Source organism: Oreochromis aureus, linkage group 10 (genome assembly GCF_013358895.1).
Source record: "Oreochromis aureus strain Israel breed Guangdong linkage group 10, ZZ_aureus, whole genome shotgun sequence".
Classification (NCBI taxonomy): Eukaryota; Metazoa; Chordata; class Actinopteri; order Cichliformes; family Cichlidae; genus Oreochromis; species Oreochromis aureus.
Window position 1 is genome coordinate 15,407,869 of NC_052951.1, and position 17,598 is coordinate 15,425,466.

The 17,598-nt window shown below is 38.6% G+C and overlaps 1 protein-coding gene across 1 annotated transcript; it reads right to left on the minus strand.

Moving 5' to 3' along the window:
• Positions 1-782: 782 nt before the first annotated feature.
• Positions 783-16,657, minus strand: LOC116331437 (ferroxidase HEPHL1). The gene is made up of 20 exons (XM_039618588.1): positions 16,360-16,657; positions 14,412-14,656; positions 12,636-12,848; positions 12,153-12,365; positions 11,662-11,916; positions 10,787-10,955; positions 9,285-9,418; positions 9,004-9,135; positions 8,358-8,563; positions 7,919-8,063; positions 7,536-7,748; positions 4,834-5,050; positions 4,577-4,716; positions 4,375-4,500; positions 4,177-4,283; positions 3,844-4,078; positions 2,457-2,596; positions 2,170-2,323; positions 2,047-2,067; positions 783-1,196 (listed from the first exon to the last, which is right to left on the minus strand). Exons 1-20 carry the CDS (start codon positions 16,533-16,535, stop codon positions 1,138-1,140), a joined length of 3,300 nt encoding a protein of 1,099 aa, XP_039474522.1. The 5' UTR covers positions 16,536-16,657; the 3' UTR covers positions 783-1,137.
• Positions 16,658-17,598: the final 941 nt, after the last annotated feature.

Genomic DNA, 17,598 nt, shown 5'->3' on the forward strand with positions numbered 1-17,598 from the left:
TCTGTTTGAATATCAGCAGGCCCATCACAAGGTGGAGTTGCCCAGCCTTACTTTACAGTTATTGACAAACTCTTTACAGTCACATCAAGTACATTTAATCACAAGTGCACTGTTTTTCCAAGCCTTATCAAAACCATTTATTGACCTGCTTGCTTCACACACATTACATTTGTGTCAAATACTCTAATCATTTAGATATTGTTTACTGTCTCAACAAGGGGCCGAATCTGTATGTTTAACTGTTAATCTTAAGGTAAAAACCACAAAAATATCTGGTATCTTTTAAATTGTGGCACACACAATGAGAACTTGCTGTTTTCTAATAGAATTAACGCCATCTTGTGGCTTTTAGTGATCCTGGCACAGGCATCCCGGTTCACGGTCCATATGCAAAGCTCAAGCTTAGCTAAAAAACAGTAAAATGAGTCAAATTTGGGGAATTTGTTCCATTTTGTCACCTTTCAGGTTCATAAAAATTCTGCTATTATAGATAAATGTATTGTGACTGCTTTGCTTACACTCTTTTACTCGTCTGTGGTATGGCAGACCATGAGTACTGTTTATTCTACAATAAATCTTTACTCTCTCTGAAATTTCTACTCATTAGTACTCATTTCTAAGCATAAATAAGTATAGCTTGTCTTAAAAAATACTCTCCTCAAGTGTTCACATCTAGAAAAGAAATCTGTGGGTGTCTAGTGGGACAGATTGTTCCACATCCAAACCCAGCACTGTTGTGATAGCACAAGAATATGAATTACTCACACTGACGCATGCCACAATGCAGCTGAAAAATGTTTTTTATTGCACATTCATACTTGAAATCCAGTATTTGGTAGCAAAAAAACAAACAAAAAAATCCAAGCCAACATAGTGGAATATGACAGAAAGCAGCAACAGAAACAAATCCCAACTGTAAAATGCTTTGTTTCCTTCATCCTAATGCATAAAGTCATATTGAACATTATACATGATTGTAAAGTGGTACATATAATTTGACTGGCCTGGGCCATGCTTGATATTTATGTACATGGTGTCAATCAAACACATAAGTGACAGCAACTCCGTGTTTTATAAGTGCATCAGTGACCACAGTTATAATCCACACGTATAATCTGTTGTCAGGCTCCCTCATCATTAACCTATAGCCAGTAGAACAAACAGCGAGAGCAGCATCTTTATGGAGCTTTTAGTTCCTGGTGGTGTAAAAGAAAAGAAATATAAGTGAGAGATAAGGGAAGCCAGAAAAAGCATTACAACATTACCCCAAAATCTATTAATCTTCCCCGTTATGGGCTGCACGTAACAGTTTTCTAGAAATGCATATGTTTGATCTTTGAAAAAGGGAACACTAACACATAAACTAACGTAACACCCGCCTTATCAACATTTACGCTTAGTCAAAAATTCCTGAGCAGCACTGCATCAACAGTGCCACAAGGATGCCTGACGCAAATGACTGTTTTGCTTTACCCAATACAAACAGAGCAAAGACAGATAAACTTTAAAAACATTCTCCATGAATTACATAACAGTAAGAGGACACAGAGGAAATGCTTTGTCCTGCGGTACTTGTGACTGATGGTGTGCTGCAGAGGACAGATGAATGATATGCTGTGGTAGTAACCACACCAAATAAAAAAGGCCACTGCTCTTCAAGAAATATTCCAGTGTTTATGCATGTCTGGTATGTAATTCCAGGCACAGGATACAGAATCAGGAATATATTCAGACACATAATACATTTAAAAAACAATCTACAATCTTTAAAAGTATAAATAGCAATCCAGTGTGTTAAAGTGTATTTTTGTGACAATGACATCATAGTTATTGTAATGCAATGCAGTCCTTTGAAACAGTAATAGTGACATAATACAAAAGTTGTTAAAGAAATTCAATATTCTGTGTGAATTTCATTTTTCAGTCATGTATCCTACAAAATTAAGTTGCATTATTTTTAGGCTCTATTTGACATAAAGTTAAAGTGACACAATAGTGAAATCTTCCACCCAGTAACAATTTTTACGTGAAAAAAACAGATCTTACCATGCGAGGAGTTTTCTGGAACTGAACAAAACAAACGAGCGAAATGTTAAACTCATTTCTAATTAACAGGTGACAGTGTATTAACATGAGAGACTGCCCCGCAGATCCTTTACACTGACCAACCTTTGATGGTGAAAGTGGTCTCCATGCCAGCATGGATATGGTCAGTCACATGACAGTGGAGCAACCATGTCCCTGGGTTTCCAGCCACCATCTCCACAGTCTGGAAGGTCCCAGGGAACAGATCAAAGACGTCTGCACGGTGCACAAGGTCCGTCTGGCACACATAGGAGTGGTGCAAAAAAAAGGGGAACAGAGAAGAGGAAATATGAACGGAGATATGATTCTTTCGGTGTGAAGAAAAAATGGTCTTCTCGCTACGAGTGACCACTAACAAAGCACAAACAAACCTTGTAAGTAAAGGTCTCTGCATGAAAGTGAACAGTGTGCATGTCCACTTCGTTGCCCATTCCAATGAGATACCAGTCAACCTTCTGGCCCTGAGTCATCTCCAATCCATGGAGGTTCCCATATAGCTTCCCATTAATTCCTGCAGCAGACACATTCACACACAGAATCAGAGATAAGGCGCACAAGAGAAACAGGACAATTTAAAAGCAAACACACTCATCAAAGGTAAGCTGAGGAACAAAGGACTGATTTTGTATCCAGTACAGGACTTTATTTAATTTAACCTCACTCTCTACTCTCTGATAAAGAGAAGTGGAATGTTCCTGCTTCCTGCTGGATCAACTTTAGATGATATGATGTACATTGATGTTTGTAGGCTTAATTTGGGGATTTGCTTGTTATTATATGTTATATGTATTTTATTTTATCTTATATAATTTGCATTTGAAACTTGAAACTGTGTGTTCTTTAACTCTGCTCACGAAGAATTTTATTGGCACTTCTACACCGTGCCCTAACTTTACCCAGATTTGCCTATTTTGTGATATAGCCAGGGGTTAAAGTGGGCCAGAAAAGCAATCCAGCAAAGATCCAAAACATCATTCAAGCACCGTCATTTATTGAGTAAGTAGACAGGTTAATGCATGTTACTACTGGTTGAGTTTATTTTTCACGAGCTGCAGGCTGGCATGCCTTTCAGTGGCAGCATGGAGATACTTCCTCAGTAACAAGAAAACAATGACATCCCTACGATGCCTTCACGCTACAGATGTAAATTTGCAATTGCCGAACTTAAGCAATTGCAAAGTAGAAGAGGAGTGAGCATAAATGGAATAACGCTTCAGATTTCAGAAGCAACTTTTCAAACAGCTCAACAGACACGAAACAAACTGTTTCTCTCACAAAATGTGTCTCTGACTAAACATCAATGTGCAGAGATGTCAATATGAGAGATTAAAAAAGATGTAAGAAAGACAGGCCAGGAAAGGAAGATGAGAGCAGAAGGTAAAGTAAAGTAAAGTAAAGTGTAAAGTGTGTTGTGTTGTTGTAAGCAATGCTCAGCAAATTTTGCAAGTTTTATACACTGGAAATTGAAATATTGATTCATTCAATCTTCAACAACACAAGCCTGCTCGATCTCTGATCTGCTCGAGCTCCAATTTGCCTAAAAATTTTATGGTCCAAAGTTTGAACAAGTATAATGAGTGCTGTGAAATTTTAGCTTCATATACCAAATGCCTTTCCAGATATATTTTTTTGAAAAATGCTCAGTCGACCTGCTTTCAGACTATTTTTGTGTGTGTGCAGTTTTAAGATATTCATGTTTAATTCTTTGGCCAATTAGACAGTTTTACTTTTTGTGCCTCCCCCGTTCACTCTTCTTACCGTGCATCTTGTTACTCTCCTCAAACTCTTCATCTGAAGTGAAGTTCTCAGGGTTGAGGCCAAGGTACGTTCTGATGTTGTCTCTCAAATACCAGGACTTGTTTTCATCATGCACCATAAAGAGCAGTGCAAACTCCCTCTCCACGTCACTCCTCTCCCTATCGGGACCCTCCCCACGCTTCAGAGTCCCAGGCCTGCATATCACCAGAGGCCCCAGAAGGCCGCTGTACAGATCCTGAACATAAACAAACACCTTGTCAGAATGTAATCTAATACTTCAACTCCTGCTTAAATATTCAAGTTGCCCTGTAAATGATGTGCTTCTATTTTTACCATAACAAAGTCAACAGTGGAGTAGTAGATATAAGAGATACAGTTAGGATCCGTGACCCCTGGACCAGAGCTTTGAGGAACATCCCAAGTTACTTCGATAAAGTGGCCTGAAGGTTCAGAGAACATATAAAGTATGAATCCTACTGCTTCTTAAAAAAGCCAGCATTTTGTAAGCCCCTTTAAAAATTAATTTCTCACCGGGTTCGACAGGAATGTGTCCACCGCTGGCCCTAATGCCACGTGTGGTTATCGAGTATGGTCGGGTGGCATTGTTCTTGAATATAATCACAATCTGCTCTCCTACTTCTGCTTTGATAATTGGCCCTACAGGAGAAAATAAAACAGATGTCATCTTCATTCTTCTCTTAGTAAAAACCAAATAAAGAACAGTTAAGCTTACCTAGAATTTCCAAATGCTGCTGGTCAGGCTGCCTTTTCTTCTGAACACTGAAGGTGTCATCAGTATATTCTTTATACACCACCTTCTTATAGCGTGAGCCAATTCTGTTCTTTCCTTTTCCCACAAATATGTTGCCTGGACTGGGAGACAAGTAGCAATTTGCTTCTATTAACAAACAGTAATAAGTTATGGCATAAATTACAGGTTGTGGCTTCAACAATGAAACGCATCATCCTGCAATTATCTCCCTCACACACCTGTCCTTTGGTGTGCTATGGTGTTTCTCCAGCTCCCAGTCTCTCTTAGGTGAATAGTCCCACTCTATTTCCTCAGCACTGATGAAATATCGCACAGTCTTGTTCAGCTTTGTGTATTTGTGATTTACTTTTTTTCCTGGGCACTGATTAACTTTATACTGCTGCCTCATGCCACCTGAGTAGTGGTCTATTACTGTGCAGCTCACCTCATACACACCTGTTTGGAGAAACAACAAACAAGAAAAGGTTAAGGATTCGGACACATTCATGGATATACAGTGCTGTGAAAAAAGGGCCCCACGTGAAAAAGGCAAACTTAATAACTGATTGTGTCGCTCTATGCAGAATGAACTGCAATCAAATGTTTGCAATAACTTACAATAAGTCTTTCACATCACTGTGGAGGAATTCCAGCCCACTCTTCTATGCAGAAGTTTTTTAATTCAGCCACATCGGACGGTTTTCAAGCACGAACAGTGTGTTTAAAGTCAAGTCAAAGTATCTCGACCTGATTTAAGTCACTTACTTGGCCACTCCAAAACCTTCATTGTGCTTTGAACTTGCTGGTGCGTTTTGGATTGCTGCATAAGCCGAGTGGGCTTGAGCTTAGGGGAATGGACTGATGGCCGGGCATTGCCGTTATGGATTTTTGATAGAGAATTGGCAGAATTCATGTCTCCATGGTTCAATTATGACAAGACGCCCAGGTCCGGAAGCAGAAAAGCAGCTCCAGACCATCACACTACCAAGAGCATGTTTGACTGTTGGTGTGAAGTCATTTTGTCTCATCAGTCCACAGAATACTTTCCCCAAAGTCTCTGGGATGATCAGGATGTTATCTGACAAATGGGAGATGTGCCTTTGTGTTCTCTTTGGTCAGCAGTGACTTTTTGCCTTTTTGCCTAGTGTCTTTCTTATTGTTGAATCATCAGCACTGACCTTAATCGGAGCAAGTGAGGCCTGCAGTTCTTTAAATGTTCTCTGGGTTCTTTTGTGACATCCTGGAAAAGCCATCGAGGAGTAACTCTTGGAGTAAGTAGTTTTGGTCACGGCAGACACAGTTTTCGGAAGGTTCCCCACTGTTCAGATTTTCTCTTTTTGTGGATAATGGCTCTCACAGTGGTTCACCAGAATACTAAAGACTTTATATTTAAATTGCTTTATAACCTGTTCCAGACCAACAGACCTCAATGATTTTGTCTCTCAGCTTTTTTCTTTACACTGGGGCTTTAAGTGTTACTTTTTGAGATCTTTTAGCCTACTTCACTTGTGCAGACAGGTTCTGTTTACGTGATTTCTTGATTCAACAGGTCTTGCATTAATCAGGCATGAGTGTAACATGTGAAAATGAACTCAGCTTTAACTCAGGGATCATTACTTTCTACACAGGGCTATAGGTTTGGATAACTTCTCTCAATCAATTAATGAAATCATCATTGAAAAACTGAAATATTATATTTACTTGAGTTATTATTATCTATTTTTATTTTTTTTTAAAATAATTATTAAAATATGTTTGATGAAATGCAAAAAAATAAGAAACCAGGAAGGAAGAAAAGTACTTTTTCATGGCATGATAGATATAAACACACAGAGTACAAAAAAATGGCACCTAGCTTATGTTTCCTGTCAGTTTGACTGCATGTATTTTGAGTCACGCTGAAGAAAAGCATGTGACAAAACAACGCAATAATAAACTGCCAGTGATTACCACTGCAGGAAAAAAGATGTTGTTTGCACCTTTTTTTGCAAAGCTTAGCTTCCTTGGGGTTTTCCTTGTTTTGCAAATGTCTGTACAATATGATCATACAGATGCTGCATATTTTGTGAATCTAGATCTTTGCTTTGTTTTTTTTGATAAGTGAAATTCTAATATTCTATTTTTATGCTACATACCACTATTTAGATCTATAGTGCTAACTTAGCTACCTATCCATACTCCCCTTTGTCATATATAACCATATAGCATTTTTATGGACTGCGAAATTTCCATTTGTATTTAAGGATATAATTTCCAAACTGGGATAAATAATAATAATTATATATATATATATATATATATATATATATATATATATATATATATATATATATATATATATATATATATATATATATATATATATATATATATATATATATATATATATATATATATATATATATATATATATATATATATATATATATATATATCTCATCATAACCTTAATGGTAAATGCTCATTAACGTAAATATATATATATATGTTTGTTTTTTGTTTTTGTACATACATATATATATATATATATATATATATATATATATATATATATATATATACAAAAAAACATACATATTTACGTGAATGAGCATTTACCATTAGGGTTATGATGATAATTGAAATTGAAAAGAGCAGAGGTAAGTAACACGTTTCCTAAAGGTAATGGAATGTCTAGTGTGGAACAAAGTAAATGGCATAGCTAATAATTAAAAAAAACAGAGGAGGAGCTGTTAAAGAAATCTAGATATACTCCAACATCATTCATTGTGGTATTTCCCTTTAGCAGAACTCAGATAAGAGCCTCAAACATACATGAGGACAATGTGAACCAGATTCTCTGGATAACTTCCTGTTTGTACTGTATAACCATGTTTTTGTCAGTGTGTGTGTGTGTGTGTGTGTAGGTGTGTGTGCATGTGTGTGTGTGTGTGAGACTAACCAGGAGTGTCAGGCTTCATGTCGACAGCTACAGTGGTGTGAGGGAAAATGTTGAGAGTGTCCCGGGTTGTGCTTTGTTTGTTGAAAGTGTTTCCCTCAAAATACACGCCATGGATGTCCACTTCTGTACCTAACCCAAAGGTGTACCATCTGACTTTGTCCCCTGAACACATCTCCAGTCCAAGAAGGTTCCCATACATGCGTCCATTTACAGCTGAAATGAAAATAAGATAAAAAAAAATATGAAATAAATACAAAGACACACCTGAACCGGGTCTCAAATATAACAAAATCTGAGTTAGAATCAACACTGATTCAATAGCTTTTCAGATAAATAGGTAAGGTAATATCTATTCAGCTGCTTTCACCAAACAGACTGATTACCATGCATCATGTTGCTCTCTTCAAAGTCCTCGTGCTCTGGATCAGTCTCACTGCTGCCAAACTTCTCAATGTTCTCATCCAAATACCAGCTCATGTTTTCATCCATGACAGAAAAAAGAAGGAAGAACTCCTTATCTACATCCTTCTGTTAGACAATCGAGACAAAATTACAGAATCAGTAAGGCTCTTAAAGTGCTGCTCTTTCGATTTTAAGATAACATCACACAGAATTTAAAAAGCACTTTAAAATGACACTTAAAGCCATCTTGTATTGTTAAAGTTCTAATAAATGTGATAATCCCCAACAGCTTGTCAAACAAAAGGCGAGTGCTATTTTGATTTTAGCTATTAACTATTAACTCAGAGGTTCCTTAAAGTTTTTTGTTTTTTGTTTTTTTTTAACATGAGAGCGTGTCTGAATAGATAACCAAAGCAGCACCTGTCTGCCGTCGTCCAAAAGCGCTCCTCTCTTGCATACAAGAAGAGGTCCAACTAGTCCAGAATTAGTGTCTTTGGCAGGATCGGTGGCAGAGTAGTAGAGATAAGGGATGCAGGAAGAATCAGATGATGATGGGCCTTCCAGGACCTGCCAGGTGTAAGTAAAGTTCTCACCTGGACCAACATGGGAGCCTGGCTTTTCAACACCTGCAGTGTTGCAGACAAAGAAGTACAAACAATTTGGTTTACTCTAACTTGCTGTCTGTACAACCAGCAGTCAAAAGGCACTGTGATTCTCTTTTCACTATGCTTAACACCTTAAAAAAATATCATAGGTATTAATCAAACAACCTGCACTTTGTTTGATCATGAACAAGTTCATGTACAGCTTTTATTTCTTACTTTTTGTGATTATTTACATTTTTTATTTAAGTTGTAGAGATATAGTCATTTTTTGCAGTAACTATTTTTAAAGTATCAGTAATCCAAATTTATGCTCTGGTCAGTCTCAACAGTTAATCATTACTTTCAGCTTGTGTTTTTAGAGAATGAGTAGTGTCCCCTAAGAATTACAGGATATGTCAGCTCCTTGAGTTGCTGGGTTAACTGTGCCAGTATTATTTGTGTTTGTATCGTTGCTTCCTCACCATCCTCATAGCTGCTTCCCTGAGAGTGTTTATCATAATGAAGGCCATGAGGCTGGATGCTGTAGTTTCTATCACCTTTATTGAGGAATGTCACTCTGAGAGTGTCACCCTCCTCTGCCCTCAGGACTGGACCTGAATGAATAGAAGAGGAACACCAATCAGATAAGAGAACTTGAGACTTAGTGAACTTGATGAATTTGGTAAAAGTGTATCAGGAAACATGTAACAAGAGAGAATGGTTGACTTTTATTCAGAACATGGTGAAGAAAGGGAGGACTTACCCAATATTCCTAAATGTCCAAGGTCAGCTGATTTCTCAGTAGTGAAGGTATCATCTGTGTACTCTTTGTATATCACTTTTATGTATTGACCACCGAGCCTTCCTTCATCTCTGCCAAAAAATATATCTGATGGACTACAAAAGAAAGAGATGGGATAGTTGGAGGAAGAAAACGAAGCAAAAACTGTAAATGAGAAGGATGTGGGTTGCAGTAAATATGTGACAATAGATGTAAAAGTGATGGGAAATGGCTTACTTAGACCTTACATACTTACTTAGAACATAAATTGGTGTCAGGCCAGCAAGAAATACCAGATAATAATAACAGATGGGTTACTGCATGATCATCTACACTGTTGAATCTTTACAAACTATTCCCAAACTTGAGAATTCTATTATCTGATTTGAAATCTTTGAAAGTCTACCACCTGCCTGCACCTTTACACATGACTCTGACTCTCTATTAAAAGATTTCCTTTTGTCACCTAGGAGCCGTCACTACATTTCAACTCTCCATGCAAGTTATGAAAGATGACGTGCTTTTCAGTGCGTAAATATGTGTGTAAGTGTAAAGATTTGATTATATATAAATTGTTTTGATACTTTCAAACTTCATTACAAGGTTTTAAACTTTTCTTTTTACTTGTTGCACACAGAATCACATTGTTCACCTGCATTACCGTCATACTCCACCTGGGGGCTGTGACCCATGCTCTGGAATTGGTCGCTCAAACCAGACCACACAACATGAATGAGCATCACATGTACTGTATAATCAGCCCCTTCCAGGGGGCATGCACACAGAAAGTCAAGCCCCATTTTAGAGTTAGGAGTACTGACAGAGATAGAGAGACAAGAACCCGTAAAGGTATCTTGAGTGTGTTTTGGGGGAAACCTGGCATGGAACTATGTTGGTTTGACTGATGGTGTGTCTCCTCTTGAGTTTTTTGGGCTAAATAATAAATCAACTTTTATTTTGAGGTACACGTAAACCATTATTTAGACTGTCTTGATGCACGCTCAATCATCCAGGTAAGTAAATCCCCCAAAGTTGATTCTGTTCATCTGGACATAGCGTTGTCCAGAGAACAGAATAAACTTTTGTGGCGTTAGTCAAAGGAGTTTGCAAAGAAAAGCGTCTGGACTTCTTTAAGTTGCTTGAAGACGTTTCACCTCTCATCCGAGAAGCTTCTTCAGTTCTAAGGTCAAATGGCCGAGAGTCCACTTTCACACCATGGCGCATGTGATTAGAGGATCACCAGGGGGTCCTTTGTCCATCCTTGGGGGGATACTCCCACTGGGTTTAAATCTGGGACTCTCGGCCATTTGACCTTAGAATTGAAGAAGCTTCTCGGATGAGAGGTGAAACGTCTTCAAGCAACTTAAAGAAGTCCAGACGCTTTTCTTTGCAAACTCCTTTGACTACGATGACCTGGATGACTGAGAACCTTCACAGACATTTTGTGGCATTATTTAGACTGCATTTTGCAATATGTTGCTCACCTATCTGCTTCAGTAAGGGATACGTTGTTAATCAAATCCCTTCCTGAGGGAGCATAGTTCCACAGGACTTTCTCTGCCGCCAGGTAGTAATTCCTTACAACTCCACCTGTCAGCATGAATCCGGCCTCATTGTCACACGACCTCACTTCATAAAAGACCTGCATCCCAGCTGGAACAGCACACACACACACACACACACACACACACACACACACACACACACACACACACACACACACACACACACACACACACACACACACACACAAACCATAATTTAGATAAGTAAAAACTCGCTGTGATGTAGACCTTTGAGCAGGGGTCCAGGCTACAGTAACTGTCTATAAAATGATAAAAACATTCCAGAGTTCATTTTAAATGTTTAACTTCCTTATCTTTTAGGAAATTGGGTTTATTCTCAAAATCTGAGCGGATCTACAACTGTCAGTTGTGTGATTTGCAGCCTAAATAGGTTTATGAAACAGTAATGTTACTTTCTTTTCAAAGGGTCAGGAACAAGAGAAAGCCATTATAAAAGGCACAGCCTTATAAGAAGTAATAGTTCTTCACAGGAATTAGCGGTAGTTGTTGTATGACTCTCTCAATGTTATGTTCACTAGATTTTGGGCAGCCTGAAAATAATAACAAATAATAAAATGTCTGCTCATACCCTTCAGCTTTTAAATTCAGCCGAGCTCTAGAAAGTGTTTTACAAGTCCAGGCAGGCTCAGAGTAGAAATGCTAATCTCTGCTGTGGGAATGCTCAGGCTTTGACAAAACAGCAGCACCCCCATGAAAATGGTATTTCCTTTGTCAGCAAAGTCCTGTAGCAGGAGGTCAAAGGTGACACATAGGTTAAAGGTCAAGTATCCTACCCTGCAAGTGGTCATTAACCTGGCAGGCCAGCAGCCACTTTCCATTTGCTTTTGGGACCATCTTAGCTGTTGCGAACGTGGCTGGGAACAGGCTAAGGACGTCAGTGCGGTGACCACGGTCCAGCAGGGTATTCCCATGGAAAAACGCAGAATGAATATCTACCTCATTACCCATGCCAAACAAATGCCAGGCTACCGCACGGTGCTGACATAACTCGATTCCAGGCAGGTTACCAAACATGTATCCATTAATAGCTGTCACACAGAGAAAAACACACACAATGAGAGGACAAAGAGACATTTAGCCATCAAAAACCTGTCTTACAGCCTTTGTTGTCAGAATTAGAAACTTGAAGTGAATTCACCGTGAACACATTTTAAACTATATGATGCAGACTGCTGAGTTGCATCAGCTGGTTTGGTCCAACTGAATGTGTGCAGTTAGTTCAGTATTAAATGATCCTAGAAGACTTCAAATATCTCTCTCTCACCGTGCATAAGGTTGGACTCCTTAAAGTCTGGGTCTTCTGGGTCAACTGTTTCTGGATCAAGACATCTCTCAATGTTGTTTTTCAAGTACCAACTCATGTTTTCGTCCACCACACTGAACATTAAGAAAACATCCTGGTCGACATCACTGCGGGCGGACTTTACGACAGAGTCTCCCTCGGCTGCATTTAGTTCATTAGTCTCCTTCAAGGCTCCTGCACTCAAAGAAAAGGAGCATGCGTAATCTTTGTTTCCTTCTGGTGTCCCACTGTGTGCGATTTTCACGGCAATCCTTCGTTGGCAGTTTTTCAAGTAAAGCAATTTTTTACTGTTATTTTTACAAATGCTATTTCTGAATGAGACTACAGGCTCAGGATGTAGAAATACATTTGATTTAACATACAACTTATGCATACAAAAAGCTGCATATGGCAGGCAAAACACTGTATGAGACACACCAAACATACAATCAAATATATTTGTACCTTTCTTGCAAGTGAGCAGCGCCCCAATAAGTCCTGACGAGATGTCCCTGGGGGCGTCAATATGAGAGTGGTAGACCCAGGTCAGGCAGTTGGCATCATCATCTGTGGGACCAAACTCAGGTTTGACCTCCCAGCGGTAGGTATAGCTGCCTCCTGGAGGGACACAGTCATCTTTCTTCAACTTGCTTGATGTCCCGTCTGGATAGAGTGCTCCTGGAACACGAATGGAAAAGATAAGATAAGATAACCTTTATTAGTCCCACGCGTGGGAAATTTGTTTTGTTACAGCAGTGGACAGTGCAAAGTTGCATAGAAAAATTAGAGAAAAACACTGGAATAAGATATCAATAAGATACTGTACACAATAGAATAGAATAGAATAAAATAAAATACCATATACAATAGAATAAAATAGAATACAAATGCTATATACAATATGGGTATAATACAACGATGCCAGAAAGAGTATTGCACTTAGTGTTATTGCTATTGCACATGTGTATGTGTGTGTTTGATCAGTTGAAGTCTTTGTTGTAGAGTCTGGCAGCAGTGGGGAGGAAAGACCTGCGAAATCTCTCCGTCCCACACTGTGGGTGCCGCAGCCTGCCACTGAAGGAGCTGCTCAGTGCTGTCAGAGTCTCCTGCATGGGGTGGGAGATGTTGTCAATGTTTACAAAGAGATCACTCTGTTCAGAAAGCAGCCGAGCAGAGATATTATACTTTATAATCTCAATAGGAATGTTGTAGAAAATATTAGAAAAGATTTAGAAGGATGTTATTTAAAGCAGGTTTCAAAAGTCAAGGTAGTATTGATTTTTTCTGGGGTTTTTTCTTACTTTCTGGAAAGCCTTTAGTTTCTATGGCAGTGTGTATGAAAACAAAGCATAAATGAGAAGTCACGAGAGCACTGATCTTTGATACAGTTTGAATATCGGGACAAGGTTTAACAGAATGAACTGCTTTCTCAGTTCTCAGTATCTTTATGTGCTGACACCACTCACATGTGATCTCATTATCTTTCTGCCCAAGTTCCAGTTTGAACAAAAAGATGCCACTTAACCTTCCTTATGTTTAATAAAATTGCCGATTTTAAACCATGACACAAAGCATAACAATAACCATTCTCTATTTTAAGTAAAAAAGGACTGCGGCTATAGTCTCAGTTTCCACAAGGCTCTCAAATGTACTTTGGCAGGATGTCCTCTTCACATGATTGGGGTGGGGGTGGGTGGCGTACAAACTTCTTGCATAACAGAGAGCTGTAAAGTTCAGAAAACCTAAGAGACATATCTTTATAAAACATCTGCCATAGCAGTCACTCATTTTCTGGAATTGTGGTGTGCCACTTTTTGTTCTTTTTCCACAATTACTCATGCGTAAACTGAGTCACTCTGTCTATGTTACACCTATCCCTACTATTTTTCATTTCGATGTCCCCCAGTGTCTTCTGGTCAAATACTTTTTGTTATTGAATAATATAAAAAACTAGTACAATGGTGTTGATGATACTGTTTGTCCACTTAAAGGAAATGCTTTAGGAGAACAGTGCCACGCCTTCTTGGAACTTCATAAACAATGTTAGCCGTTTCGTAACTGCAAGCCATTTCGGATTTTTAAAAAGTTACATTATTCAGTTCTTATTACAAATTTTCAATACAGCAACAATCCGCATCATTCAGTATGAATAAATGACACTTCGAAACCTTCACCATGAACCACACCATGAATTTTTCTGTCAATTTTTTCTGTCAGTGTGTTCATTATGGGACATTTTACCTTCTGTATCCTTCTCATAGAAAACCCCATGGGGATGCATAGAGTAGTTCCTGGTTGCAAAGTTCTTTAAGTGGACAACAATAGTGTCATCAACCTCAGCACGCAGTATGGGTCCCAGGAAGCCCAGCCAATCAGGTCGAGGAGACAGGCGACTGTATGAAGCATCTGTATACTCTTTGAACACAGCTTTCTTGTAAATACTTCCAATTCGGTGGAGCCCTCTTTGTAGGAATACTGATGCATGCCTGAGAAAGTTTGAAAAGGAAACAATAAGAATGTGAGACACACAGTGGAGCGATTATACAGAATTCCGAGAGTGTGTCTGGGGCAGACAAGAAAAATACTTTTCTTGCATTTGTATTTGTTAGGGTCAACGTCAAGTTCCACACTGCAACACCAGCTTTCAATCAAACTTATACAAATATAGCAAAAGTAAGTGCATTGCCTTTCTAGGTTTTCACAAAAGCCTTTGATAGATGTTTTAGTTTATACAATTTTGATTATTGTCTAACGGCTAGAATTTCATTGTAGACCAAACAAGGACTAGGTCTCACTTGGTGTAAGAATAGATGCAAAGCCACTGAACAAATTGCATGTGGTTGCAGGTCTTTAACAATTAGACATATCATTATTTTAATAACATGTTTTGGGGAACTAATAACAGGTTGTTGAAACTGTAGCTGATGCACTTTTGGAAGTAAGATTATCTTAAACAGATTCTCAAATGAGTTTCACTGAAAACCTTGATGCCTGTCTGATTACCGCTGTTTCAGTCAGAACCTGAACAGAGCAAAATAACATTCTTCCAACACTGCTTATTCGTTTCCCCTTCACTGTCTTACAAAACGACATATGGCTTTATTAATCTAATGCCATGCAAACGCATGTCAAGCTGATTTGACGCAATACCACATTTTAAATGATGGGATACAAATGGCAGGAAGAAACATCTTAAAGCTTCTTATGATTTCAGTTTGCAGTGAAATGGGAGTGAAAAGACAATATGATATCTAACAAAGATAAACATTCCCTGCAGTGATTAAACAGCTTGATCTTGAGACAGTTTAAGTACAGCCTGTACACTTTGAGAATGTTTTTAGCAAGTCTAGAGATTTAGTTAAATTTAGGAATGTCAGGCATTGTGTAAGAATGAAGCAAGTCTCTTATGCTTCACAGTTATTTATCTCTCTGACAGGAAGGACAAAATTTGTTTCAATCATTGCGCAACACCCATGGGAATTCCTTCATTTCATGAAAAATTTGCTAATGTGTCCAGTCTAATATCCTCTGTTTTAATATAATAAAATGATTTTTGATTATTAGGTATTGGTTCCTGAACTATAACAGCAGAAACACAGACAAATGTTGTGAGTTGTAAATGGCTACATGTGATGTAATTACAAGTCGCATTAACAGTATTATTTTGCATGTTTGTTTTTTTTCTAGAAATTGAAAACTGTGAAATGCAAGGGTCACACAGTCTCATTGTCACATCTCTCATTAAATTTATAACCATGGTGTGATACAAATGCTTCTGTCAGACAGGATCTCTGTGCGTCCTTTTTGGTGATTGGCTGCACATAAAGACACATGGCAGATAGATACACAGTAAAGGAAGCCTCTAATCTAATGAGAGGAGACAGTAATTCGCTGTTAGTCATTGTCATCTTTCCTGCACATCCGTTAGACTGCCAGCAAAGCACACAAAGTCTAGACACTGTCACACCCCGAGCACGCGACATAATCCACAAGTTTTGCACTAAAACTTTTTTATATCTCTAAACTGTCTTTTCATTCGCAGTCTATTTTTATTCCCACGTGAGTTATAATGACTTTCTACTTGTGAGTGATCTCAGACATTATATAAAGGCGCTAAAAATAAAAGTGAATATTTACAAGCAATTAGTGCCGCCACTATCTGAGCATACTTTTCAGAATGTCAACTCACTCATCGTCTTCGATGTTTTTCCCGTTAAGCAGGTTTTTTCCACTTGGTGCGTAATCCCACAAGTCCTCAATGATCCCCACATAATAAACTCTCTCCCTGCCGCGCTCCCCGTTCGCTCCCAATGAAAGAAGAAAAATCAGCAAACAAGTTGCAAACAACTCCAAAGTCCGTGCCATATTCAGCCGATAGCAGTCTTAAATGCTGTCCAAAGTGATCAGCGGGTTTTGCTGGTACAGGAACAAGTGGTAACCTTCTTTCACTCTTCCATGTGAGTGTGAATGTCCGTCTGGACCGCAGCGCTTACGAAACTCAAAGCAAAACAGTTAGTCTATTCACCCAGAGGCTACGCCTCCAGTAGTATCTGATGAGCAGGGATAAGAACCAGTAAGTATTCCCAAGTCAATTATTTTTTTTCTGGATGTAATTGAAACGGCCTGCTGGGAAACTAGGGTAATTGATCCACTTACACAAAAATGCAATGTCAAGCACTGTGGATTTTTAATTTGACTTTTCAGCTTCATTTAAAGTACTTTTGATCTGTGTTTACAGTTTCGTTTGTTTCTGATTTTAGAATTACCTTGATCCTACAGTAGACTGATGAAATAGCAGCTTTTAGTAGTATAGTACACAAGTTAAATGTCAAGCTATAATACAACTGACAACTGCAACCTAACACCCCCATCTTTTTATTCTTATCTAGTAAGATGTAAAATAGGCATCGATTATTCGCATCGATCCTTTACATTACTGCCATCTTGTGGCTGCAGTTGGCTATTGCCCTGAAAGCTTGGCTTGTTTCCAACTCATAAGGAACTGTAGCTGACTCTATTATCCTTCTTCCATTGACCAGGACAAACATAGAGGCCAGCAGCTTTTTTCTGCTGGTTTGTGCATGTGCATTGTGGACAAACCTCTAGACTTTCGTGGTATAAATGGGAGGGTGAGAAGCAAGTTGCTGTTAGGATCAGTCATGACCTGTGCTAGGTGTGGAATCACAGGTAGCATTAGCAAGTAAACAAGATTAAGTGATTTATCATAGTAACACATGATTTTCCACTTGCTATCTACCTTGCCCAATGTGTGTGATGTAGAAATGTAGAAAAGTGTGAAAACGTTGGTAACTCCTTTGGTACATTATCAAGGAACAACAGGTAAGTGTTTCTGAACTCACGAACAACTGTTTGTTTGTTTGTTTGTTTTTTCCAAGATGTGGGCCTCACAAGACAGCCACTGCAAACA